This window comes from Falco rusticolus, chromosome 9 (genome assembly GCF_015220075.1).
Source record: "Falco rusticolus isolate bFalRus1 chromosome 9, bFalRus1.pri, whole genome shotgun sequence".
NCBI classification, from domain to species: domain Eukaryota; kingdom Metazoa; phylum Chordata; class Aves; order Falconiformes; family Falconidae; genus Falco; species Falco rusticolus.
This window is the reverse complement of record NC_051195.1, coordinates 24,534,313-24,559,788: the sequence shown is the minus strand read 5'-3', so window position 1 is coordinate 24,559,788 and position 25,476 is coordinate 24,534,313. Positions and strand designations below refer to the sequence as shown.

Here is a 25,476-nt window from a genome sequence, read left to right as displayed (position 1 = left end):
ATAAACAATGTGGCTGAGGAGAGCAGAGAAGGTTTTGAACAGTGATCCAGCAGTCAGAGCATTTGGATTCTAGTGCTAGGTTGTACAGCTGTTATGATACTGACATTCACCGATTTGCCCAGTGCTCTGTAGTCTGCTCCTTTTGAATCAGAGAGCACAATTCTGTGCAAACTGCAGCTATTTTCCCTCTTAACTGAGTTAGAACATAGTCATTCAGTCCACCCTTTTTCTAGGTGAGCTGGTGTAACTTGTGGGCATGCAGTCTTCTTGGGAAAACCTCCCACCCATAGGCAGAAGAATGCTAGCTGAGAACTTAAACTATTCTGCACTCAAAAGTCGATGGCCATTGATACAGCACTGACAGAGCAGTTTACGTTAGTTCAGATGTACGGCCTCATCTGTTCCTACATCTAAGGGAAGGACACTGGGAGTATGCAGACACAGCCAATGCAGTCTGCTTTTGAGCTCAGATATGCAATTTCTGAAGTGTATGGACATGCTTCAGAAAGTCCATGCATGCATACATGGGTGGTTTTTTTGCAGATAGGCAGGTATCATATCCATGTATTTTTAAAGGGCATGGCATAGAAGCCAGCTTTTGAGGGAAGTAAGGAGAAAAAGAACTCATGGGCAGTGCTCTTACCTTGGGTTCTCTCAGTGTGTTATTTGGGCACTGTTGTAAGAATTGCAGGGCAGTTTAACCTGCCAAGGAACACTGGAGGGAAACCTTGGAAGGAAGGCAAGCTGGACATAATCAGGGGCCTACAGAGTCAATCCTGAAGCTGGGGAAACACTATCGTGTTGGAATTGCTAGAATGACTTCCCTGTGTTTTTAAAAAAGCTGTGCCTAATGTGGCTGGCTCCATGCTGTGTCCTTCAGTAAAGCTACTGTTCTTCCAATTATTTTTTTTTCTTAACCTCTAAGACTTTGAAATAGACTACAGTGTTAAGAATCTTTAATATATAACTACAAGGGAAAATGAGTTCCCATTCTCTTGAGCAAAAATTGTTCATCTCCTCTCTCAGAAATACCGTTTTGGCACAGAAACACAAACTGCAACCCTAGAGGTACGAGTTCTGGGTAACTGAGAACACCGCGTCAAGAGTAAAACCAGCTACATAGAGCATTAATGGCAGCTTTTTCCCTGAGATACTGAGACCATCCCCACAAAGTCATTACAGACATTATTAGCACATGGCCACCCTATTCTAAGGCGCAGGCATTTCTGAAGTGTGTTTCTATTCTCTTGCTGTTCTTCATTGCATTTAACTTTTGATTGAAGAGCCACACATTGCATCTTCCCAGAATAAGATGACATCAGGGAGGCAGTGTTAAGCCATATGGCAGTCATGGGGAGTGCCAAGCCAGATGCGATCTGCTGGAAGATATTTTTACAATGTTGTTTTATAACTGAAGTGTTATAAAGCGTTAATCGAAAGCTAATTATCCTGTAAGACAAAGCAACATATTGGTGTACTGAAGTCTAAGGCAGAACTACATTTGCTTCAAGAGGTCCCAACTTTTTATGCCACAGGTTTTCAGTTCCTGTCATGTCTTCTTTGTGCCACAGGTTTTCAGTTCTTGTCATGTCTTCTTTGTGTTTTTTTCCAGTGATTTCTTCAAAATCTTCTAATGATCCCACTTTCAAGAAAAACCATGAAACTTGGAAGTTTTTTGAAGGTAAAGATGCATCTAACTGCTATTGGTTCTATACAAGATGTTAGCTTAGTCCAGCACTACAGGGCAACTAAAATGCCCCAAACAGGACCAGTTTTGCCAGTTCCTGTGCAAACTCAGGCTTTGCCTGAAAAAACATCTCACAGAGTACAAGGGGCTAGAGAAAAGAGAATGGATGGCCTCTGCTTCAGTTTCTTGTATATTTGTTATGGTCAATGGGAAAATAACCTATGCCTGGCTAATCATGCAAAGTAAATGCAGACCCTATCCAGAAAGGTGCTGAGCATGTCTGAAGAGGTACCAAGGTCTCTATGCTCCCACTAACCTTAGAAACGGCGTGCTGAACATGCTCTGCACTGCAAGAGCAGCTAAAAGCTCCCCTGAATTTCCAGGCAAGCAGTATTTTCTGTGTAGATTAGTGGACAACCGTTCCACGAGAGCGCAATCTGAAGTTACACGAAGTTGGGATTCCCTCCTCCTCCTCCCACCCCAAAACAGAGCACTAGCAAGGTGCCAGCACAGCATCTGCAGCCGCTGCACTGCCTGCCAGGCAGGAATGTTCATTTGGAGGATGGCCTTGATTCTGTGGGGAGCCTTGCTGTTTAAACCACAATTTACAAACTATATTGTTGTACTGTGTAAGGGAAATGAAGCACAGAACTGCAGATCAAGGGTCTAGTTGCAGCAACGCTATTTTCTACAAGAACACTTGACCTCTGAGGCTTAGTTTCCTCTCCGTGAAACAGGAAAGAAACCAATATACTTCCCTAAGGACATTTCAAGACATTAATGGGTACAGCAACCCTGAAGTACTCTATTCGGAGTTCTAGTAAAAGCAGAAATAAGTCAATAAAGATTTATTCTTTTTTCTGAACAAAATACTCTGTCTTGATCTGCCATGGTACAACTCCTGTCAGCTCCACTGGGAATGTGTTACGGCACCTGAATGAAAGCCATAAAGGGAGACTGAGGCTGTAGGCTGGAAAACAAACAAACAAAAAAACCCGAAAACCCAAAAATTTCAAGCTGGTGCTGCCACCAAAAGAAGCAATCACAGAGTTTCTTGCTTCTTCCTCAGCTACTTAGCACTTCTCCCCTGCTGTTTTGCAGCACCTTTTCTTGGTTTATATATAAACCCATCCCCCTTTTCTTCGTTTATATATAAAAAAAAGCACAGCTGTTTGAACTGGGAAATAATCCAATTGAAGTCTATTTGCTTCTCATTTTCCACATAAAAAAAAAAGGAAAGAAAAAACCCCAAACCAGCCATGTCATCTCTCCTGAAAGTAAGCCCCCTTTTAGGTGCAGTTAAACCTAGTTGCATTTATGAAGACTTCAACCAAATTTTAAACTGAGCAGGACACTATAAGAAAGCTTCAAAAGCATTAAATTAGTTCTGAGCTTCTACCCTAAATACTTTGGGCAGGGGTCTATTTAGACCTTGATTTAATTTTTCTATCCTATAAGCATGAAGCATACAGCTGCAACACTGACTATTATCTGTGCTTGTCTTTCAGATCTGTATGTATATGCAGTGTTTGTGTGTTCTATAGGAATCATCAGCGTCCTCCTATTTACATTTGTCATTCTCTGTCAGTCACTTCTGAACAAGAGGAGATCCACAGGTTAGTGAAATGTCATTCTTGCTGACTGCAAGGACCTTACCAAAGAGGGAGATGGGGGAGAAGGAGAATACAGAAAAAGCAGAAAAGAGAATTATCTCCTTGTCTTGATTTTAATAAAAACAAAAAAAATTATTGGCAGAAAAAAACTTTTCTGCCAGCAAAACTAGAACAAAGGCATTTTGCTCCCTTTGAATAGCCATTTAAAATTGGTTTGGACTCTTCAAAATCTTTCAGCTTTGCATAAACATAAATTGAAGCTTGTTGGAGCTTCTTTGAAAGAAAACTAAGTGATATATCATTAAACTGCATTCTGATCAGCTCTAGCTAACATTTTGCATGAGTGACCTTTCTGCAGACATTTAGAGGGGTTTCAAAGCAGCCTTATTCTGTTCTGTTTTCTTCTCCCTTCCTGACTAGCTGTCAATATTCTTGGGAATATGGGAGTTGTTATTAGTACTCTTTCATTTGTAGCATTCTTTGAAACTAAAGCATCATTTAATCATTCAGGTATGCCTTTTCACAATAATCTTTCAAAATCAAGGATTACTGCTTCATTCTTCTCTTCCTCAGAGAGGGCTTCTCAAGGAGGTTACATCTGCATGAAAGCTGTCCTTTTGTAATCAAAAGTGCAATTTCAGATCTGTAGAGCAGCCAGTGCAGGCTCTACTTTCATTTCAGTTTAAGAGTGGCTTATTCGGAGACCTCACACAAGCTGTGAGAACGAGATACCAGCAAGCTTAGCAGCCACCATGGTAAAGGAGAGTGTAAGGACCATCTCCAAACAGAAGCTTTCAAAAAAAGTTTGGTTAGTGATGTGTACTCTTAATGACAGGAGGAAATAATGACTTTGCTGCCTCTTTGGCACTGCACACATACCATGAGGAATGAGTAACTCAGATACACGAGAGAGAAGACACATAAACTAAAAAACAAATGTATACATAGGTCCTTGCCTGATCACAAACACTTTTCAGGCTGTGGCTCTTTCTTCCCAGTAGTGGGCTCAGTAGAGTAACTTTGATTCTAATGGAACCCAACCACTCTGCTTGCCAAGAGGAAGGAGCAGGATCAAGTTATTCTTCCTACCCTGTTAAGTGATGACAAAGGTTTTGTGCCAAGGGAGTACCCACACTTAAGTATGTTGGTCATGGCGAGTCACCCTGAAGCCACAAGCACTAGACACACTGATGTATCCTGGTTTTTCTTGAGCAGACGTTGGGCTAGATTTTGCTTCTGTTGATTTACACTGGTATGAGCATATAAGCAGCTTGGAGAAAAGGTCTTTTTACATTGAACCAACACCATTAAAATATAGAAATAATGTAGAATACAATATAGAATAAGCACATATAACAGGAAAAGTAATTTCTTCTAAGCTGTTAAAACCTTTCTTCACTACCCTAATATCTGAATAATTGCAGAAAATCCACCAAATTTTCATTTAGATTTTGAACATTATCCAGTAAATACTGGCAGCATTAAACTTACAGATTCAACAGAAATGTAACAGAATTAAGCTTAGCAGACAGGCACTCAGTATACAACGATAAGATTTTTCAGGCAAGTCTTTCAACTAGGACCACCTGATCAGTGTATTTACCACATTAATTGGCTTGGCATCCAGTCAAGCATCTGGGAATCAACACTTCTAAAACAGTAGTGGAAGAAACATCAGTGATGGACACAATCTTCAGCAGTCCGTATTGCTTTTTTCCCACCGCAGCCTCTGGGCCATGGCAGCACGCTGGGCCCTGAACCTAAGCTCCAGGGAGCAGCCATTCCCTGGGAGGTGCTGTTTCCACTCAGCCATATGGGCATGGGGCACAATGAGCCCCCTCCTCCCTCAGCACTCCTTTACCCCCTCCAGAAGCATCTTCCAGGGGTTAAGGTCTGACCACAAGATACCCACCCCGTCAGCCAGCAGCAGTGCTCTCTCATTCAGACTGCTAGAATAAGCACTGCTGCTCAAAAAGCATTATCTTACCTTCCCTCCATCTTTGGCAACTCTGCGCCCACCTCCATTTTGGACTAGGCCGATGTTAGTATCCATGTGAAAAGAGCCCGCAGTGGAATCATGAAGTCCATCTTTCCTTGAGAAAAGACAGGCCCGGCCAAGCAATCCTCCCTCTGCATCGCCCCAAGCCTCCAGGCAGGCTCCAGACACAGCCGCCTTCTACCTTCAGTGAGGTGGCTGTCGACCCATCTTCCTCAAAGGCCCTCCAAGAGAAGCCTGGCTCTGCTTCTCCCCATGTCACCAGTTCCAGGGCCCAGGACAACCAAAACTATCTCCTGACCTCAACTTACTGGGCAGGTTTCCATCAGGGCTTCTCCCTGAACCTCTCTGAGGTCACCTTACCCCTGTCACAGAGACACCAACAGCTCCCCCCGCTCTCCTACCACTCCAGCTTCCTCCCCTGTTCCTCAGCCCCTAGGCCGCAAGGAGGGCGATGGGCTGTGCCCTGTCGCCTGCAGGCAGTGGAGGCACAGGGAGAAAATGCGGGAACACCCCGCCTGGCCCTCTGCAAGCACAGCCCAGCCTGGGAGAAAGAGGAATGCATACCTGAACTCAAATTTGCAGTAGCTGAAGCTGGAGGTGATCCCTCTGGAGCGTCTGTCTGTGAAACCCGAGCAGATCCTGGCTCACCTCAGGGCTCTGACACGACAAGGGCAATACTGAACCCAGCACCTCACCAAAGGGACTCCCTCAAGCTACGGGGTGCTCTGGGAAGCAGCAATGGCTGCAGGTCAGGTCCCCTCTGAGGGTTTGGTAGAAGCCTATGCCCACCCTATGCCAGCCACAGAAGTGGCTGCTCTTCCCAGTCCCTGGTTCAAAGGCCTGGAGCATTTACTGTAGGGCAAAACAAAATAATACATACCTAGAGATGCTCAAAAGCATGTCACTAATGTACATGGGCATCCTCCTGCTCCCGAAGGGTCAGGCCTGCTGTTCTCTGTGCATCTGAACAAGGCCGGACAGGTGGATGGAAGCACTGCCTTGGCTGGCTTAGACATGGCCCCTGTGTTAACCCCAGTTCCTAGTGTTCGCAGCTCCCCTTTCCGCAGGACTAAAATGCACCCCCTAGGAGCTGTGTAGCTTCCTTAGAATGGGAGAATGATTTCAAATGTGAAAACTTTCCTGTAGAGGGGCATAATCCTTTAAGTGCACTGATGTCTGGTTTTCATGGCCTTTTAAAGAGCAGAGAACATGAAGGGAGGGGGGGGATCTGTGTTGTATTCAGCTTCACACCGTGGCCCAGGGATGCACCCTTTTTCCCTTCGGAGAAATAAGTTGTCAGGAGGTTGACCAGGAGAGCCTCTCCTTCTGCCTGCGTGTCTCTGCATTCAGCACGCGGCACAGCTTGGCCGGATCACAGAAGCCACTAAGCCACAAAAGAGCATCTTAATAACTCTGGCTCCTAAAAGGCTGCAAAGCCTCTCTGCAAGGGGAGGAGCTGCCCTTGCTCAGGACTAGAGATTCAAAGCAACACAAAGCAGAAGGATTTATACAGCTCACACACACAGCTGTCAGGGATAGGGTAGTGGCTGGACTGGACCTCTGATCCGATCCCAGAAGGCAATCCCTTTATGCCTGAGGCCACAATCTAGCTTACATTAGGAACAGAAGTGGCTCCTGTGGGTGAATGGTTTATTTCAGGCTTCTGGAAATAAATAGAGGCACCACAAGGGAAATAAAAGTCTTCAAAGCAAAATTACTGGCCTGCTGTGCTTTTCCTTAGCAAGCTGTCTTTTGGCTGGGCTGACCACTAGAATGTGAGTCGCCCAGCACTTCCACAGCAGTTTTTTGGTGTTGTTTGATACATTCCCTTCTCCCAAGCTTAGCTATGTCTTTAAGTAAGACTACATTTTAATGCACACTACAACGAATGGTGATGATTAGCAGCTCTCACAGTGTAACAGCTTGGCAACTCCACAGTCTCAGCAGCACAGGTCTATCTGCAGTGCCCATTTGTAACTCATAAACTGTGTTGGTGTGAAGCCACATTTTCTTTCTTTTATTTTTTCTTTAACAGTGAAGCATTACCTGGTGAAATGCCCCCAGAACAGGTAGGAGATTATACTTCTCTTTACTATAACCCAAGGCACCAGTTCTGTTTTTGTTTTGCCATGTATGCTGAAGAAGATGAGCAATGTTTTCCAAAAAGCCTGCAGGAATATAGGGAGTCATGGGTCCGTGATTCATGAATGTGCCTGCAAACCAGTACGTGCTGTGCATGATAAGGAAGACCTACCTGGGCTATCTAGCTGTAGGTCCTGAAGGTGCTTCAGTGATAAGCCTGTCCTTGAGGCTCTGGATTGCTTTCGGAAGCCTACTTCCATCCTGTGTGGCTTTCTAGGGTTTCCCAGCACCTCACCAGATGGTAACAACTTAAACCATCCACTTACACAGAACAAACTACAATGTTACTCAGTGATTCCTGCACCCAGGAACAGGGAGTGGGGCTCAAAAGCAGATTTTCAAGGCCCAAAGTCTATTCTCAGCTGAAGACTCCAAGTGATGGAAAAAATTCTACTTCTGCTGCAGTCATTAATCACTGTCCCTTTAAATACCACTGATTGCCAAAAGTTTTTATGTGGTGCTATAAAACTGATTTTGATTGTGTGATTTTCCTGAGGTATAAATTGTGCTGGAACTGCAGTAGAAAAAAAAAAAAAAGATGACAAAAGCATTTTACAAACAAAAAAGTTTAAAGAGGAGGCTACATAATAACATGGGAGAACAGCTGTTTCCCAGGTTTCAGTGACATAAACCATGTGTTTCTAGCCTTGTAGTTTAAATCCAGTATCACTTGGTATCACAGATACAATTTCTCATAGTATCTTTTTAGATACTGTAAGATTCGGTGCCAAGTACAGCATACCCTAGGTCCTCCAACAGTCAAATTTTTAGTGCATCCTCATGGGATTATTGCTGTATGTGATCTAACTGAAACTCGGATGTAAATGAAGTCACAACAAAGCAACAGAGCTTTCAGGAGAAGCCAGTACAAGCTGAAACTTTCATGTTATTCATGGAAAGATCTTTGTTCTGTGACCCTGACGAGCCATTGCACCACACCAAAAATTTACTGAGACAGCTCAGCAGTTTTCATTTTCCCCTGGATGCTTTCTTTTTCCCTTTCTTTATTAGCTGCTGGGACAAAGTTGCAATTACAAAAACAAAAAAAGAAGGGGGAGGGGGGGGGAATCAAAGTAGATTGGTAGAGAACACAAAAAAAGGAGAAAAATTTGACCTGACCGAAGACATGACTAAAAAAATGGAGCATGGCAGTCAGATAAAAAGACTCGTGCTACAGAACCTGCCTCTCCAGGAATAGATGACATGGTAGTAATACCACTGCAAACTCTAAACTTAGGAGGCTGAACAGCAAGGGGGAAACAAGCCAACATGATTTCTTCACTGTAAAATGGAATCTCCAGAAGCAAAATAAATGTGTGACTTTATATGGAAAAAGATATGGTTTCATGTATTTCAGTGTGACAACACATGCTGATGAAAGCCCCAGTCCCACAAATGCATGTTTAAAGTGCATTGACTTCAGGGCTTTAAAATTAAAGAGCTACAAAAGTGTTACCAGTATGATCATTTTTGTTATGTTTGGCACTTGGTACCATTTATTTTCCATCCTCTGTTCAAAACACAATCCATGAATTCCTTTGAACTAATTTTTCTTCACCTATGCACTCCTTGTCTTGGAACTTAATTCAACATATTTAGACCCAAACCCCAGTGTCTAAATATCCATTAGGCCAGACTGATGAACTAACTTGCATGAGATTCCTGCCAGTCAAAATGACTACACTGCGCAAAATTCAGCCTTGATTAGGAGAGGCGCAGCCCCTACTCCCTTAGTGATATTTCAGACTCAGAGCAGAATCCAGTTTCAAAATTGCATTAATAGTCTGGTGTCTAAGAAGTGTCTGTACTCCCACTGCAGTAATACCTAAGCATCTTAAAGTATTTCATGTCTTGACATCATAATGGTGTTTCTACTTAATTGGAATCTGAAGCACAAAGGGCTAAGTGATTTGCCCCAGGTCTCACAAAATGGCCTTGGTAGAAGAGAAAATTAAATCCAGATTTCCTGAGTAAAACAAAGCAAATGTTTAGATTTTGGTTTGCTACTTGACCAATAACAAATTATGAAAAAAACGAGTTAACCGAAATCCATTTGTTACCCATGTTTTAAAAATAAATACCTAAATAAAAAGTACAGTTATTTTAGGTTTTTCAAACCATAGAGTTATTTTAGGTTTTCCAAACCACCTAAATGAATTTTCTGGGGTTTTCTTTTCTTTAAATATCCTTCTTATTTTTAGCTTTTTTGTTATTAGATCATTTTGTCACTTTTCAGATCCAGAAACCCCAGGAGGTGTAGCTTTGGAAATAGGAATTATTTTTTTCTGTCTTTTATATTTGTTTTGGCCTGAACTCTCCAGTCCTCCAGTGACTGCTCTTCTGGAGACAAATAATTTGAGGTGAAAGAAGTGTTCACCTCAGAAAGTTGTTCATCTCGACATCTTTGTTCCACAGTGCCAATCTAACAACGCAGGAGCAAATTCTGCCAGACTGAAGCAGAACCAAGTGCCCACTCCACCCCTGGCACCTTTTCACACAGCTTTCCTATTTGGAAAATATCAGGGCAGCTCCCAGTTCACTTCAGTGAATTTTTTGTCATCCCCCTGCAGACATTTGAAAAGAGGAAATAGCTGATTTAGATAACAGGAAAAGTCCCACATCCTTGATTCTAATAAGGATAGTAAAGCCAAAATTTTATTAGTTTGCCAGCTCGAGACAGCCATGACCTCCAGCGAAAGTGCTGTCTTGGTGCCATGATTGTTAGACACCTTCTACAGCTTTTTCCCCCAAACACTTATATTTTTCTTGCTCTTTTAAAAACTCATCAGATCCTTCAAGAAATGCACAATGTGACACTGTTGAAATAGAAGCCAGGAGGTTGGAGGAGGAGCTGAAGATAAAAAATGAACTTTCCTTTTAGACATAGAACAAGGCAAGCTCACAAAGAGGCAGTGTTTCAGAGCCAAGGAGTCTTTACTGAGCCTCCTTGTTTGGTTTGAGGAGCTCAGTTCTAAGACAGCAAGTACAGTTATTGTATCTCCTAGAATTAGTTAACCCTGTATGGCCCTGGCATTTAAAAGAAAAGTGTAAGCCACAAATACGTTTCTCTGTAGCTTCACTTTCTCAGTGGCAAAGCAGGAATAATAACTAATGTAATGAATTGACACTAAGCCTTTCCATATATTGTGCTTAAAGTAGTTATATCAGAATAATAATATATTTAAACTACACATCTGCCTTAATGACCTTGAATTATTAAAACCAGAAATATTTTTTAAAAGATCACCTTTTTGGTATTCTTTGTTCCTTGCAGTTTGCTGTGTTTGGGCCATGGAGCCAGGCAGGACAATTTCATTTCCTGCTGGTTTTAAACCAGTTCATGTTTTGATTTTAATATAGAAACAAATGGTTGTGTGATAGGTTCACAATAGTGCAGGCAGACTTTGATATTATTTTAACGCAACCTTCAGTTTATGTGATTGATATATTATGAAAATATTTAACCTTTCAAACACTTTAAAAGAAGTTTGGCAGCAAACCTATGTTTTGGACTGAGTATGTGGAACAGAACTTGGGAAAATCAGCAAACCAGAGTCCTTTTTTGTAATCTACGCAAGTGTAAATCCAGAGTAATTTTACCAAAGGTAGTGACATTCATTTGGATTTACAGCTGTGTAAAATTATAATGTCTGTTATTTTGTTATTCTTGTGTGGGCAATAGTTGAGACATCTGAACTTTCGTTAAGACTTTGGCCCAGTTTGAATATTTTATTCTTATAAAGAGAATGTTTCATTATGCAAAAGAACCTGGAGAGGAACAGCAACTTGGGACAAACGATTTAAAATTCAGTGAAATCAGTGTTGTCAGTGTTATGACCATGGAGACCCTGGCTGGATCCCATTGTGTGGTGTAACTCACCAGCACAGAACAGAAAGGTCCCCACAACCATACTGCATTAACCTTCCCAGGGTGAGCCCATGGTCAGATGCATCTGAGCAACAACTGCTTGCCAAGCCACCTTCACCACCACAGTAATCATAACTAACTGCTATACACTCTCCTCCTGCCCCAGCTGCAAGTTAAGGCTTTCATCACCAGTGAAGGCAATACAATCATAGCTGCAAGCCAGGAGTACCTGCACAGTCGGTTACCACAGCTCAGCTGACACATGGTGACAATTGCTGCAACCTGACTGCATATCCAAACCCTAAATATTTGAAGTAGGATTTATGGCCTCAGGCTTTGGGAGATGCTAAGGGTAAAAACCTCAGACTCAGAGGATGTTAAACTGTAGTAGCCCAAACACAGAAGCTTTTATGGACAGGAGTTTGTTTACAATATAGCTTGTGCTCTCCCTTCATACCTATTAGTGCTTTTTTAGCACAGATGTACTGCAGAATGCCCAAGTTTAGAGACTGGCACACAGTTTCTCCATTTTATATGCACTGAGCACAGTGTCCTCTTTTAAGAAGCTAGCTTTTTCAAATGTGGGTTTGTGAGCTCTCTGAAGACATGCTGCATGCCCTCCTGGCCTGCTGTCCCCTCAGCCAGCCTCAGCCCAGGAACTGCATAGGTTTTGCTTTGCCATATGCTTTCTGTGTGAGATTATGCAAGTCACCTAGCCCACCTGTGCCTCTGGCCCTCAAGGACAGGTGGGTACAAATTCATCCTGGGTGAAGTACTGGGGCCATAGATTTTTTAAGGTGTTATAGGTGCTATGAAATGAGTCTTGTTTAGACCTCATACTTTGCATTTTCTGCACCAGGACAGAGCAGATTCCTGAGTTTCTCAGCCAGGATCTATGGCTGAAAAAATGCAAGACCCAGAGCATTTCCAACTCCTTTAAGAGGTTTTTCAATATATCCTCTGGTCAAAATCCAAGTTGTTGGGCAGGGACTGTCACAAGTGGCAAGTGACGTGCTTGCATGAACTCACTGGGATGGTGCCTTTCTCTCCATTGCCTCCAACGTTCCCTCACATATGGACCTCTTCTTTGTAGCTCCGGGGAGACAGTTACCAGCGTGACAAGCATGTCCCCTCTACAGCCCAAGAAGGTGAAGAAAAAGAAAGAGAAACTGGAGCAGCCACCAGCCATCCCAGCAAAAGGTATGAAAACAGAGTTGCAGAGGTATCTCAAATCCCAAGCACAATGATGGAGGGCCAGCAGACCGTGGGATGTCAGGACTCCTACACTCTGCCACTGGCTCTGCCAGGGAGGTGACTTGTGCTTGCTCCCATGGGTGGGGAAAGGAACGGCCTGTGCATGCTGCTGGGACCAGGCTCTCACCTCCCCCCGGCTTTAGCTACTGAAAAACTAGTCACTGAGTCCAAGCAAGAGGTCTCAGCTTCCACTAATTAGAGGGGAGAGGGGAACCTCTGTAGCAATATTCACCCTGCTCAAAGAGAAGATTAAAGTTAGGCAAGAGGAAAATTCATGAGGATAGACAGAGGGAAGCCAGCAGACTGAACTCTTAAAATTGCAGGTGCACTTGAGAAGTCAAGCAAGCTGAGCAGATAAAGATCAACCTCTTGGGGACCTCACTTTCAAACAGGATTTGCATTTACCTCTGGGGTCAGTCTAATAAAGTCTTGGGCGTGCTTTCTGAGCACTACTGACAGTGCTAAGCCACTAGCAGAGAGGAGGGAAAGGACCTGAAGGTTTACTGTGGGTTAGATCACAAGTGATCAGTTCTCAAGGAGTATATTTGCTTTGGCTGCTGCACACAAACAGCATGTTTTGCATATCAGACTCTATAATTTTATGAATTTTTCTAATTCATAAGTCCTATGCTTCATTGTAGAATGTTACCTGAAATACAGTTAAACTATGGTATAAGTACATGTATTTGCTCTTATTCTGCTATTAAACTGTAAATTCTAAATTGCTAATGCATACACTAAAAATGACAGTGAACGATGATACTATGAAATGATCCCTTAATATTTATTTCCATAGCTCCAATAGGCAATAATTTTCCTAAGCCCAAGCTCTTGAAACCTCAGAGAAAATTGATCCTGGTAAGTAATTTTCTATGACATTATTTTCTCCATATTCTTCTCTCTCAATACAATTGCTATAATATTGCCAGAACTCTAGGTTCAGAAACTATAAATTAGCTTAAAAATCATACAAGTCATTTTTTAAAAAATTAATACTTTTCCAAGTGATGAATTATCTTGGCTTTTTTTTTTTTTCATTTTGAGCATTAGGTTACACTGGATTATGTTTTCAAGCTTTCTAGCAGTCATCGTGCCTACAAATTTAGCCTGTTTTTAAATGAAACCTGCTATTGATTCTCACATGCTTCTGGCAGCTGGTGCTTTGGAAAAAATACCAGTTACTGACAGAATCACAACCATACTGGTCACATTGCTTTTGAGACTTTTCAAGTCAGAAATGAGAAGCCTGATTCTGCCCTACAGTGGTGTAAGTCAGAAGTAACCGAACTGCAGGAATAAGATGAATGTATATAGCTCGTATTAAGGTAAAAAAACCCACCCTTATATGACAGCTTCTGTTGGATATAAGTTTGTTTGAAAAGAAAACCTGCAAATACATGCCAGACAAATCAAATAGATGGAGAAATGTTTCTCTGCCTTAGTAACAAACAGTACCTGTACAAGACATCCAGAGGTAATAGAGTCAGTTCTATATCAACTAACTTCTGCTGCCTATACATGGAGGGTGCTCTGTTAGGCTCCCTGCATAGTCTATAGAAACAGACAAAAGTCAGAGTAGGAGCCTGATGCCCCTACTAATTCAGACTAGATGCTCTGAATTGCCTTGTAGGGATCCTTCTTCCCTTCTCTGGCAATACGAGAGCCCAAAGTGACTAACTCCCTAACTTAGGTGACTTGTGTGTCTACAGTTAGGTCATGTGAATAACCCGAATGCTACTGTGATGGCTTCACTTTCAGATGAGGGAACTGGGAGCCTTCTCACCAATTGTCAGTAAATAACCTCTGCCATTTTAAGCGTGGTAAGGGTATGACACAGGATACCTGTGCATAATGCCAGGTGACTTCAGAACAGCTCAGCTAAAATCTTAGGCCATATTGCTGCTTGGGTATGGAGCTCACCTCTCTTCTGCTGGTCCTGCAGAGATTGCACCTTGACCAGGCTCTGCTCATATAGGTCAGGTTTCAGTAGAGGAAGAGGCATAGTTTTGAAAGTTCATAAAAACCCCATTATATCCATGTAGGTAGGCAATTGCGTCAGGCCAAAGCTAAGCTAAGAGGACAAAGAGGCAGATGAGAGCGCTTGGCATCAAGGGGATGACAGCCACCCTTTGCTGCATGCACATGACATTAATCACTGCTCCCGGGCACACGGCTACATCAGAAATCAGTTAGTCTTCAGCCCTCCTAGGAAAAGCTCTCATCAGTTAAAGCACTCAAGACTCTTCCTGCAGGTCAATAAAGCACATCAACACATGGTGAACTTGAGGTAAATCTGTTTCCAGATGCTTTTTCTTTCTGGAATAAATCCAAGGATGTGGGCCACAAATAGCTGTTGGCTCTTCCCTTCCTGCTGTGCAACCCCAGTCAAGGTTCAAACTCTTAGGAGGTGAGCAGGAACAAAGCCCTTTCAAACAATGAAATCAGCTTTGTCTTCCCTAGTGTGACTGAGGATCACACGCTGTGTGCAGCCAGCTGACTCGGGTTTAATGCCTTGCTCTGAGACTCGAGTCTGGCAGCTGTTTCCGTACATTGCTCTTCTCCCTTTCATATTTCACTTCAGACTGCACCTGGAGAGACATCACAGCCTGCAGAAAACACACAATCTATGGACATAGATTAGTTTGAAGTCAGAAAGTAATCAAAAAATATTATCTAATGGATTTTCAAGACCCAAACTCATCTAGCAATTAAGTGCAATAAAGAGCAAAGTAAACTAAACCCAAGTCAGTTCATAAGGCACATTCAGAAGCTGGGCAGGACACTCCCCACAGCTCTTTCCCATTTCTGTTCCTCTTGCCTCCCTTTACAACACAGTCGGTTAATCCTTTATGTTTTAGTATTCTCAGAAAAAAAATCATTTTTTTCGGCTTTTAAATGATTTTTCAGTGAGGAAATCAAACTAATTGAAGTAAAAAAAAGGTTCAACAAAGACGCAAAATGGTGATAATTACAGAGAAAAAGACATATCAGATTCATCTAAACAAAAAATTTTCTTGATTTTCAGCAAACTTCCCTCCCCCTTTTCTTAATTCTCAAAAATTCCTCAGATTTTAAATTTTCAGCCTGCTTTGGGGAAAAAAAATATTATTGTCATCCTACTCAGTCTCTGCAGGTTGAAATATTTTTTTCTTTCCAACTGTAATTATCGCACAGCTGGTGTGTGCACTAGGTCTTTTTTCACTGATGGCACATAGTTACTAGGTAATTGTCACAGCAAAGATACACTCAAATTGCTGAGTTCCTGGACTTCTGCAGCTTCCCTGTGCAACCCAAGCAAGGTACCACACTGCCACACTAGGAGAACATTCTAGAAAACCTAAGCAAACAAGCTAGAGTACAAGGGAACATTACAAAATAATTCCAGTGTTTTGGGAAATTTTTTGTAATAACTTAAATACCAGCAAAATTATTTCCAGAGGACATGTGCTTCTGGTTTCTTGAAAGATGTTTATAATAAGCTGGAGAATTTCTTTTGTTGTTAACATGCTAGAGTGGGTTGCAATATAATTTTATAAGAATACAATAACTGGATAAAATATGGACATAATCTCAATGAAAATTACAAAAAAGAGAGAAAGCCTAATATCATGTTCAATTGCACAGCCTTGAGTAAAGCCTTTTAAAAACTCTGCTTAAGTCATATTGCTTTTGCTTTAGCCAGAATAACAATTCTATGCTCCCCCTGTTGCAAAAATATTCCCCATCAGTGTCATTCTCTATTAGCATCAATGAGAAATGTGCACAGATCAAAGGAAATAGAGATGCTGAAATGCAAAAAGGGATGGTTTTTATAGCATGCAAGAAGCACAGAGAGTCATTAGGAAGAAGAAAATTCTAGGGGCCCACAAATTCTGCTGTCTAAGGGCTGTTCTGCTATAGCCTTAAGTACTTAGCCCTTTGAGTTGGTAGAAATAAATCTCATACTTCCTCAACCAAATTTTCTGGTAAGTCTTTCATTGCCTCCCAGAGATTAGTTGTCATAGCCCAAGAGTGTCAGTTATAGAACACCATCTAAATGAAAAGGTTTCAGTGCCTTTTCATGAAGGTTTGCACCACCGAGCTTAGGAGCTCCTGTGTGATTCAGTAGAGCCAATGGAAAGGATGTGATTTAAGGTTAGACCAGATCCTGCAATCTTTACTTAAGCAAAATGTTGTTGACTTCATCCTTTTCACACTAAATTTTAAAGGGAGGAAATCCTGCACAGATAAGAGGCTATAGGGAATCTTCCTGATTCTGCTGCTGATTTTGTGGCCTCTGCTAAGTCATATAATTGTCCCATTTTGAAATCAGGTAAATATATCCTGTATTACAAATGATCCCCTTGGGTTTAGATCTTCAAACACATTGTACATGTAAAGCACACAGTACATAAGACTTGGCTTCTGCTGCCACTTCTCCTGCACTAATTAACCTCTTGAATAATCTCTTTCCTGCAGTGTATTTGGCTTCTCTTGTTGCCCACCACAGAATACATATTGGTCCTGGGTACTTCTGAAGCAGAGTGCTTTCAGTGACCATGGCTGATTATTTAAGAGAAGTATTCTTCTACCCTTTAGCTCATACAGCACAGACAGCATTGCTTATCTCGGCGTGGGTTGGATCACTGGTGGCCTGGTGCCACATGATTGCTGAGATTTTCTTTCGATGATGATGATGATGGTGCAAAGCTACTTGAGAAACAGGAAAGGCTTATGGTTATCTAAGACTGAGGGAAATTTCTGGAAGTCATGTTGTTAACTTCCAGTGAAAGCATAATCTTTGGCACCCATTCTACCTGCTTGCCTTTTTCAGGCACCACTTATAAATTTTATGCTGAAAGCTGCAAAGCCAGCTCAGAGATCTGGGTTCCCAGGTGTTCACAGATGTAACAGAAATGGGAAGCTCAGGTTTCTTTCTGCAGCTTTGAAAATCCCATCCTTATCTATCATTATAGGCTAAGTGCCGACAATGTGCCGAGTGCCAGACAGTGCAGGTCAGGACAGTCCTTGGCCTGAAAGTGCTTACTCTGTAATAAGTAATCTGTCTGAAAGTCTGGAATTTGAAAGTATTCATTCAAAGGACAGTTTTCCTGCTCCTCTATGTCGACAAAGTGGGAGGGTATTGTTTTGAGCAGGAACTTGACATAGGATTGACACTTGTGCAACTGAGAAGGCTGTGACTTGGTCTTATCTGCATGTACTCAGCCAAATCAAGCTTTCAGCATTACACATTGAGCTCAGTGTTCTATATTGGTGTATGCTCCTGAATTAAGCAATGAAGGCAGGCGCTCCTAAAGCTGCTCCAGAAACTTAAGTTTCCTTCACCTGAAAAATCCTTTTGTCTTCTAGGTTTCAGGAGTGCATTTCCCATTGTACAACAAACCAACCAGCACCATTGTATATCAGGACGAGTGACCTTGGCGGTCTCTTTTGGGAAAAGGGTCTAGATGTGCAAGTGAATTATCTGCAGTCTGGTTTCCATGTCAGAGCTGTGAAATTTTAAAGGGCTGCTTTTGGGTTTTGATTGCTGGGAAATTTGCGCCTTCTAAGCTGTGCTCCAGGCTGCTGTCCTGCAGCTTCAGCCTCACAGCAGGCCAGGAGCAAATTTATACATTGCAAGATTGTACTTGATGAACACGTTGACATTTACCCCGTCTTCTTTTTCATCTTGTAATTAAGTACTGCATCATTCAAGCCAGTCTTATATGCATCAAGCTAGCTAGGAAAGGTAGGCTAGTCAGCTTTTTGCACAACTAGCAGGGTTCCTCATTAGTCTTAGCTCATAGGTGCTGTTGGCCCTTTCTTTGAGAAAGGAAAAGGAAGCTGAAATACATCTGTTCAGTAATTTGTGGATTCTGGATCTGGAACAATCAGGTCTTCCTTTCTCCTGGATGATTTTAAATTAAAAGCTATGCCACCCTCTGTTAGAAGAGTTGTTTCCTCCACAGTACATAACAACGGGTGATGATTTAAGTTCCCAATTTCTTAAGGCAATATTGATCTCCACAGACTTCAAGTAACATTGTACATATGATATACAAAGGAGCGGTGAACATTTCTTTCCTTGGCTCCCTGTGATTCCTGAATATTTCCATTCAGTCTATATAATTTCTCTCTCTGCAAGATGAATAATCCCTCCCCCCGCCACCCTCCCCAGTCTCTCCTTAGGATGTGAGATGTCCATAGGAACATGAATATCATTTACACATTCAGGCTGACACTCAGAACACAACACATTCAAAACTACTGAGTTATGCCTGCTTTCCCATCCAGACCACAGGTTGCTATCTTTACCCCCAAGAAGGAACAGTTTGTATAAATACATAAAATCTCTTGCTGGAATTGTGCCAAGACTTGTGTATTTACAAAATCCCACAGCAGATGATTTTTGTGTGATGACACATTTTCAGTAATAAAAGTGTCACTAGAGAACTGGAAACCTTTAATTACTTCCTTGGGCCTTTTTGAAGGATAAGAAGAAATCACCCTGATTTCCAGCAGTGTTGGGTTAGAATCTAGGAATAACTCTGCAACTGTAAAAGGAATAAAGCATTAGCAAAGGTGAATATGTTCTTCCCCAGAAGCTGTTAAAACAGGCTGGACAAACCTCTGCCAGGTATATTTGATTTTGTTAATTTAGATGGACTGGCTCACCCCTTAGCATCATTGCCTGCCCTACATTTGTGGGATTTTGTTTCTTTAAAATAAAATCATTCAATGGGACTTAGTAAATCATCTTTGTCTCTGACTTTTTCCTCATAACTTCTGTGGGATTCAATAGCAAAATTTAGATGCAATGCTGAAAGAGGCTTCACAAATTGTAGATATTTTTCTCATGGAGTCTGGGAAGTATTTTTTACTCTAGGGAGTAAAAAATAGGCATCTTAAGGGAAAGAACCTGTCCTTTTTTAACTGATAGTGCCACTAAAAGTCATGCTTCCTACTCACCACATTTTCCAATGTCACATTTCTCAGCTTTGGCAGTGAGAAGGCAATGGCTCCCTTGATATTTCAGCACTCTTACTGGCCAGCAGTTGCATTTCTAAGGGATAGCTCTCATCTTGCAGATCTAGCTTCAGGTTGTCATGAAGATCAGCAGAAGTAATTTTTGAAGCTACTCTCTTTGAGGGGAATCTCTCTGGCCTTCTGCCTGCAATCAAGACACTGACACCAGTAAACACCCAAAGCTCTAAAGAGAGAAAAAGCAAAAGATCTCTTTCTGACTCCCAAGTTAAGTTACTGCCTTACTGAGGGAGCCACCCCACTGAAGTTCATAGAGTTTAAACATAAAGTGTATCTAAGGCCCTGAGGAGCACTACTGCCTTCAGCGCAAGAAAGACTATACATTCTAGAGAGGGGTTTTCCAGTGTATTTTTAAAAAAATGAATCTTTTTCTCTCTGAACCTACAGTGAGTTTTCTCACTATTAACTTTGCAAAATCCCGCCTGACCCTACTACTAGCATGTGCTGCCTCCCTGGTGGCCCAGAGAAGGAAGTTGCAGCCCGCCCACCACACATGCCGAATCTTTGTTTCAGCACACTGTTGCCTTCACCTCTGTAACTGACCCACCGATGATGGCCAAGCTGCCAGCTATATGCTGCCCTCTCCCACAGCTTCAAAAAAAGATGCTTATAAAAATGAGACATAGAGAGGAGAAGAAGGGCTAGCCCCTTTTCCTTAGGCTATATGCAGTATGTAGTTTCCTCCCATCTGGGCATGCATGCAGAGAGAAGCAACACTGTCTCTGTGGCCAAAGCCCATCCGGTTGGCCTGGACAGTCCTGTCTCGACCCTTTCTGACTGAGTGTGATCAGGCAGTGACATAGGATGTTCATGAGCTGTGCCATCTGGACAATACCCACATTTTTCCTGTGGACCCCTTTAGCAAGTGTGACTACAAAGCAGACTACAAACCAAAAATTTCTCAAATATAAAAAGGAAAAGACCAAAGATTAGAGTTTGGCCTTTGCAAGAAGAAGGAAGAGAAAATATGGTAGTTTCAGCAAGTGCTTGCTAGGAGAGCTACTTCATGGCACTGAGCCAGGGCTGCTTACTTTGTGCTGTGGGGTAACCTGGAGAGAAGTCCAGCTCTTAAGAGTCTGGATGAAACAAACCTCACCACCACCTCTTGACTCTGTCTTTCCCATTTACATTTCCTATAGCATCCCCTTAGTACCGCATTGTGCACCAAACAGCACAGCATGGCCACTCCATAGGTGGCAGTCTGCCATGTACTGGCAATCAAATCAGCAAACATACGTACAACTGGCAAGGTTTTATCCTTGCTGGCCTAATCCGTTCACCCACAAGCGTAGACCATACCAGTGAAGGAAGGGTTTCACTTTCAAGTGTTGCTGCAGGAGATTTGAGTTATTAAAGATATTATGAAGCTTTGACTGGAACTTGGGACACAGGCTTGTTAAATGCAGAAAACTCATTTTTCTGCATTCAGAAAATTCAGGTGAAAATTCATTTTGGTTTATAAACCTAATTTTCTCGCCCTGGTCCCATGTTAAAGTCATTCTGCATCATACCCCCAAAAACCCCTTCTATCACATGTGATCATATAGAGACCGAATTCCAAGGCAAATGTCTGCAGCAATAGTCACTAAAATATTTTAAACTGAAGTGAATTAGGAAGTGAGCCTTTTTCTGCTTATTTTTGATAGTAAACTAGAATTAGGGAAAATATATATTTTTTTAAATTTAGAAATTCACATTCATTGTGTCATCTTCATTATAACTGGTGTGGTCATGGAACACTGAGATTGCAGCAATCCATAAGTGTAAGTTGGCATCAGTTGTTTTTCCAGACAAGTTAAATTTATGAGGTTATTATATGCTTGTTTACTTCATATCTAATTACAAATCTGGACAAAAGTGGTCATAGTTAAAACTTCAGGAACTTTTGGTCTAACTGCAGAAAACATCCTTGAGGCTGCCAAAACACAAACTAGATAAGCCTAAGAAGAGCAAAATAGAGATTCCTGGTCATTATGACATCAAAATCAGAGTAATTTTCATTTAAACCCCAATGCTTCTAGGTAATTTCTAACACATTTATATACTGCACAAACCCAATAAAAACAAAACTATGTATACACATACTTCAGTTTCTTTTAAATATTCACATGATAGACACTGCAGGTTGTTCATTAAGAAAAATGTTCCCATGAGTGAACTTGTTCAACTAGTTGCCCATGGTAAGCCCTGTGACTGGAAGAAATCTGGAAGAGGAATAGTTTTAAGATATACTGGAAAATGGTGACTCTTCCTAATTTATATTTCTGCAAAGCGTATGATCCCAAGATGAGAAAACAGACATACAAGATAAAGACTGTATGTAGAAATGTTACACTGGAATAGAATTGCATTTAAAGAAATAATTTCAATGTTATTTTAGAACAACAATGTAATTTTTCAGGAAAGGACGTTGTAGCCATATAAATCACAAAGACCTCCTAAGTGAAGAGCCAGGATCGAAAGAGAGAGGTGAACGACCAGTCATTCACTGCCTCTTCCTCTTCCGCCTTACTATCAGTTCCATCTATAACATCACTTATTAAAGTCACGCTATTGTTCCAAAAAGGAGGTGGTGGCACGGTTCCAGGTTTACACTGCCAAAATGTTATCCAATCCAAATGAGAAATGAAATTGTAGAATTAGTTTTCTTCCCTTGTCTGTTCAAAAAAATTGGTTTTGGACAAACAAACCAACAAAATTACATTAAACATGGTTGATAAATGAAGTACAGAAGAGCGCATGGAATAAAACCCTGGCTACCATAGGTACTTTAAAGTAGTGTTGGTTCCATGCACTGTTATTACGCATCCTTTGCTGCAAACTGTATACCTTTCACAATTTTGAACCTCCTGTGTGTTTCCTTATATTTTCAATCAAATTATTACATACTAGAAATATGCATAAGGGAAATTATTCTACACATTTTATGGTGTGCTGTTGCTTGTAGCAGTAATTGAAGTACCTTTTCCACTTATGAAAGTACTAATTTTATTTGGTTTTATTGCTTTTCTAGATGCAATTATTTATTTAGTGTGTTTTGGCTTTATTAAATTATGTTTACTATAGGAACATCATAAAAATGTATGAAAGCAACACATCAGCCACTACTGCCCAATGACTTGTTTTGGGGAATCTAGTGTTATTTTTCATATCCAAACATAATAGAATAAAGTAAGAATAAAGAGATAATCTACACTGGAAAACAATGCAATTTTGAGATAATATAATAAAACACCTGGACAATATGATTTCATAAATCTTAGTTCTAAAATTTACATGAGCTGGGCGTTGGGTTGGCTATTTTAGGACATGCAGCATTTTCTAAATGGAAACATAACATGAAATACAATTAAACAGCAAAAGGGAAGGCATATACAAATTTAGCTTGCCCTGAGCAACTGAATTCTACAGAACAATGCAAATATTCCTACTTCAAAAGGTGCACTGGGTCAGTCATAGGAAATGTAGAGTTTTACTCTGGCAGTGACCAACAGCTTGTTTGCAGTTTTATCAGATTCATTTTTAGGAGGCTTTTCACATTCAGTGTATCATTCTGCGCTGAGGGTCTGAGGTGACACTGAAGTTGACAGCAAAACTTCCAACACCTTCAAACACAGACCAGATGTGCTATCACACACTGAAAATAAAATCTTCAGTATTTGCTGGTGCTATTGTGATGTCCAGCCTCAATTTAACTCCTGTATTAGGCTCTGTGCCATCTACTGAATAGATGGGCACGTATAATTTTGAAATCTGAAAAGGAATCTTTAACATATTGTAAAAGACAAAAACAACTTAAATGCCTAGAAACTGAGACTAATACTCTCAGGCTAGAAAGAAGAGGGGGAATATAGAAAATTAATTAAACATCAGAGCAGTTGACAAAGGTGGTTTTTTTAACTCTTTAAGCCAAAGGCAGGATAGGACAGATGTCTTTCTAGACATTGTGGTTCACTTCAGTCCCCATAATGTACAAAGAAACGTGTGATTTCATTTGTTACGTACAAGATGAGGCTGGGATCCACAGGAAATCCTTTTGCATCATCACACCAGAAAATTCAATGAAAGCAGGAAATTTTCTCTGTAGTCAACAGTGGAACATTTGATAGTGCATGAATACCAGAAACTAAGATCAACTAGAACTACCCATGCAAGAAGGGGAGGGAGGGAGGGAGGGAGGGAGGACCATGTGAATAATCAAATGCAAAGGTTACAGTCCTGCAGTTAGCCCTGCAGATGGCCTTCACTCACACGCAAAGATCAACTGCCTTCAGTGATACCACTTGCAGCAGCTGCTGTAAAAAGTATTTCAGGACCAGATCTACAGAGAAGAAATAAGATTAAATTAATGCTGGAAAAGTGTAAACTGATCCACCCAGAGGGAAAAAATCTGAAATGCAGAGTCTGAGCAACTGTCAAAGCAAAATGAGAGGATTCCAGAGCAGTGCAAAAGACAGGAAGCAGGGGAGAACAGGGACCGATTTCAGAGGATATTAGATGTTTATCTTTTTAGCCAGGAGGCAATATAACAATTATTCAAACACATTTCAAAGAAACAGGAATCATTTATGTTAAATCAGAAAGAAATAAATAGCAGTAAATAAAATATAAAGGAAATTCTTTGCCTTGGAAAATATTGTCAGTTTCTTCATTATAACATTTAAATACCATGTGGAAAATCTTGATTTATGAACTTTGAGTCAATTTTCAGTTTACAATTGGCAAAGCCTTCCTTGATCTCAGAGATGCAACTTTTACTGTAAGGTATAGCCCTGTGACTGCAAAAAATTTGCATGGCTGAAATATTTTAGGTTTTGTTTTAATTGCCCTTTTTAGGCTTAAACTTGAGGACACCAGTTATACTCAGGTAGAACAGTACCCAAGATGATAAAAACCCAAATTCTCCAGTTCTTCACTTGCACAGGGCCTTAGCACTTCACCCTTCTTCAGGGAGCACAGATTTTAATCTTCTACAGATGAAATTAAATCCTTTTCAAGTACTAAGGCCCCACATAATAATCTACAGCAACTCTTTTGTTTGTTGCTTCATTTTCTGAGGTGAATTTGATATGAACAACCCACTCACAAGTGATGAGCCAACACACACAAAGGAACACAAGACAAGGCTTTCCTCCTCTAAGCTACCACTCTGAGTCTGGATGAAGTCCCCAACAGCAGTAAGCAGTGCTTCTGTCACCCATGTGAAATTTGTCCCGTCAATTTTCTTTCTAACTTCTCCCTTAGCTAAGTTTTACAGTTTTAATGCTAAAACTCAGCTACTGTAATACATCAGACAGCTTGGGTGGTATGACCTTTGCTCTAAACTCTGAACTCATCTATAGCATGGCAAAAGTGGTGAAATATAATTGGAAAGACAGTGGCTCAAATCTATCAATTTTTGCTGCCTTCTTCATATTTTTAACAGGTTTCTTGGTTCTGTTAAGAAACATTATAAGAGATACTGTGACATGGCTGTGATTAGAGATGTAACTGGTCCAAGGTTTACAGCTGGGAAGCAAATTTGGCATATATATTTCAAATTGTGAAACTGCAATAACTAAAATTAAATTGAGAAATTTAGGATTAAAGAGGCTGAACATTTTGCTAACACATATATTTCAAATCTCCAATATTTTAATTGTCAAATTAAAATGTTCAGTGCTTGAGAAACAAGCAGAAATTGGAAATGAACCTGAAAATCCCACTATTTCCTGTTACTTGCTTTTCATATGATTTTTATTTCATCTTCTGTGAACTAACTAATGCGGACTAAACTGATTAACAGCACAGTGGAATTAGGATGTGTGACAGAAAAAATATAGCCCATTCTATGGAATATTTACCTTTAGTGGTAACAACATTATAACTAATTTGCTGGTTCTGTTTCTAG

At 41.0% G+C, this 25,476-nt stretch overlaps 1 protein-coding gene across 3 annotated transcripts in view; it reads left to right on the top strand.

The window, feature by feature from the left end:
• Positions 1 to 25,476, top strand: part of VSTM4 (V-set and transmembrane domain containing 4) — a 38,698-nt gene that overhangs the window by 10,660 nt on the left and 2,562 nt on the right. For 2 of the 3 annotated variants that reach the window (XM_037400820.1, XM_037400818.1), the window contains exons 3-7: positions 1,613 to 1,681; positions 3,196 to 3,303; positions 7,335 to 7,368; positions 12,403 to 12,509; positions 13,360 to 13,421. In XM_037400820.1, coding sequence (XP_037256717.1) covers positions 1,613 to 1,681; positions 3,196 to 3,303; positions 7,335 to 7,368; positions 12,403 to 12,509; positions 13,360 to 13,421 — 380 coding nt within the window. Of the gene's footprint in view, positions 1 to 1,612; positions 1,682 to 3,195; positions 3,304 to 7,334; positions 7,369 to 12,402; positions 12,510 to 13,359; positions 13,422 to 17,912; positions 25,471 to 25,476 lie in introns of those variants that run through there. The other variant, XM_037400819.1, reaches the window with a different exon arrangement.